The sequence below is a fragment of the Mauremys mutica genome, chromosome 13 (genome assembly GCF_020497125.1).
Source record: "Mauremys mutica isolate MM-2020 ecotype Southern chromosome 13, ASM2049712v1, whole genome shotgun sequence".
NCBI classification, from domain to species: Eukaryota; Metazoa; Chordata; order Testudines; family Geoemydidae; genus Mauremys; species Mauremys mutica.
Genome location: NC_059084.1, coordinates 48,536,572 through 48,539,368, shown reverse-complemented (window position 1 = coordinate 48,539,368; position 2,797 = coordinate 48,536,572). Strand labels below are relative to the sequence as shown.

The following is a 2,797-nucleotide window of genomic DNA, read 5'->3' as shown; positions in this document are numbered from 1 at the left end:
TGTTTTTGTTGTTATCCCTCAATATTACATCCTGGGGATGGTTTAGAAACACGTAGCGTTCATGTCACACAAGTTCTTTAACACAACCAGGAGAAAGCTTCTGTCTAGACCTTATTGCTCATTAATAATTAACTAAGTAAATGATCTTGATGATGATGCTCAGCGGTGATAGATTTGGTGCTGGTTGTGGGCCTAGCGTCCCCAGAAGCTGGGAATGGGCGACAGGTCACTTGATGATTCCCTGTTCTGTTCATTCCCTCTGGGGCACCTGGCACTGGCCACTGTCCAGAGACAGGATACTGGGCTAGATGGACCTTTGGTCTGACCCAGTCTGGCCCTTCTTATGTTCTTAATTATAGTCTAGGACCCCACAGTTTGGCGCAAACACAGACCATAAAACCTCTCTCAGTCCCACCGAGTTTACAGCCCGAGTGTAAATGGGAAGTGGCGTGTGACTGGGAACAGGAATAGAAACACGAATATAAACATCAGCCGCGCAGAATCATCTTCCTTCACTGTAGTCTGAATCCTCCCTCGACTCCCCCCTACAGAAAAACTCCCAGACACGCCGCTCTCGGCCCACTAATGTCAGGGAGGCTCCACTGCAAAACCTTAACTCTGCCCTCAGACTCTCCCCCCCCCCCAACAAGCTTCTCCCACCTGCACCCACAGGCGGGCCCCAGACCCGGCCCAAAGCACGAGCCAGGCTTGCTCCGATCACGTTCCTAGTGTCATGGATCATTTCAATGGAGCCGGTCACTGCCGGGAAGAGAAAGGGGCTTCCGTCCCCAATCCCCCACCGCGCCATGGGGAATCTTCCCTCTCCAGCGGGTGGCCCAGCCCAATGGATCCCTGGGACACGACCCCTCCCCAGACACTGACCCCCGTGACCGGACGTTGCATGGCCCTTGTGCCCCTGGAACGGGGCTCCAGAGCTGAGTCCCCCCCCCCAGCCCCAGTATCACCTCACAATAGCCAGGCCCTCAGTTCCCGGGTGAAGAAATACAGTGACTGCAGGGAGCTGTTCATTCCTCCCAGGGTCCGAAAGTGTTAGGAGGATCCCAGCGCCCTGTGCCCGGCGCTGTACAGACACACAGGCCGGGAGAGTCTGACTCCCGCACCCGGAGCGCTGGGGCGAGTCACTCAGATCACTGGCAGCAGGAGTGTGTGTCTCTTATAAAGCGGGGACATGCAAATGAGGGAGACAGTTTCCTGTTTAAATCTGTGCCTCCCTCTGCCCAGGCTGCACCCGGAGACACAATCCGCAGCCCCTGGGTCTGTGCAGTGACCAGCCAGTCCCTGAGAACTTTCCCCTCCAGCATCCGGGACAATGGGATTTTTGCTCCTTGTAATTTTCGCTGTAGCCGCTTTGGAAGGTATTTTCCTTCTCTGAATAACTGGCAGAGTTAGAAGAATATTGTGTTTCCGCTGTTTTTATACCAATATTAATGGCCTGTCTTTATTCCCAGGTGTCCGGTCCCAGGTGCAGCTGGTGGAGTCCGGAGGGGATGTGAAAAAGCCCGGAGACTCTCTCCGCCTCTCCTGCAAAGCCTCCGGGTTCACCTTCAGCAGCTATAACATGAACTGGGCCCGACAGGCTCAAGGGAAAGGGCTAGAATGGGTCGCTTATATAAGGTACGATGGGGGTGATATATACTACCTTGATGCCGTCAAAGGCCGATTCACCATCTCCCGGGATAATCCCAAGAGTGAGCTGTATCTGCAAATGACCGGCCTGAAGCCCGAGGACACCGCCCGCTATTACTGTGCGGGACACAGTGACACGAAACCGGTTTGTGATCATACAAAAACACAGGCTGTTGAATCGCGCTTCTCCCGGCAGCCGCGCGGGGGCAGCAGTGACACACACACCGCTCCGGGCTGGGACAGGAGACCCGGCACCCGGGTGAATGTAACACAAACCTCCCGGCAGTTTTAACCCTTCCGTTCCCGGGCAATGTGTCTCCCCTTCCTGCCCAGAGCCCCGCTGGGTGCAGAGATCCCTCGCTCCATCTGTGAACCCCAATCCGGAGTGAGTCCTGTTCTGAGTCGCTCTGCCCTCGCTGACCTGGCACATTGGCTCCCCCTGGGCCCTACAGGGCGGCCGGAGGAGAAACAACAAACAAACAAAAAGCGGCTGTGCCACCCCGTCTGCCGCCCCAGGCAAGAGCGTCCTCAGCTGGTGCCTGGAGCCGGCCCTGAGCGCATTGCGGGACTGATCCAGGGCCCATCAGAGTCAACGGGATTCACCCTCCTGCCCTCGTTGGAGTTCGCATCAGACCCAGCGGATGGAACGAATTTCTCATGGGGCGAAATCCACAGCCAGTGTAAAGTCACCGCAGCTGCTTCTGCTAGACTCGAGTTACTCCGGATTCACACCAGGGAGGCTCTGGCCCTTTCAGCAAACTGGGACGTTTAGCGGATTAACGCAGCGGAAGGTGATTAGTTCATTATAACCCGTGTGGGGCCCCTCACCGGGGCATCTCGGCCCTTCACACGCGGTTATCGCCTTTCTCCCCACAGCGCCGCCGGGAGCCCGGGAACTATCCCAGCCCCTGGGTCAGAGCGGGGAGACCGAGGCACAGAGGGATGGAGGCTGGATATGGAAATGGGCCATTCAGAGTCCGGGCGGGGCTGTGGGTCAGACATTGCTCAACACGGAGAACGTCTCCCGGGCTAAAATAGCTGCAGACTAGGGTAGTTTCGTAACCGGTTTAACTCACTGCCCCTGGAATTCCTCTGAGCATTAGACGCGGAGTTGGCGATATTTATTCCTTCTCCCCGATTTTTTTTCTAT

The 2,797-nt window shown here is 56.2% G+C and overlaps 1 gene segment (V, D, J or C); it reads left to right on the top strand.

The window, feature by feature from the left end:
- The first annotated feature begins 1,330 nt into the window (after positions 1-1,330).
- On the top strand, positions 1,331-2,219 carry LOC123347539. The segment is given in 3 exon segments: positions 1,331-1,376; positions 1,470-1,792; positions 2,100-2,219. Coding segments are annotated over 3 exon segments (489 nt in total).
- The last annotated feature ends 578 nt before the right edge of the window (positions 2,220-2,797 follow it).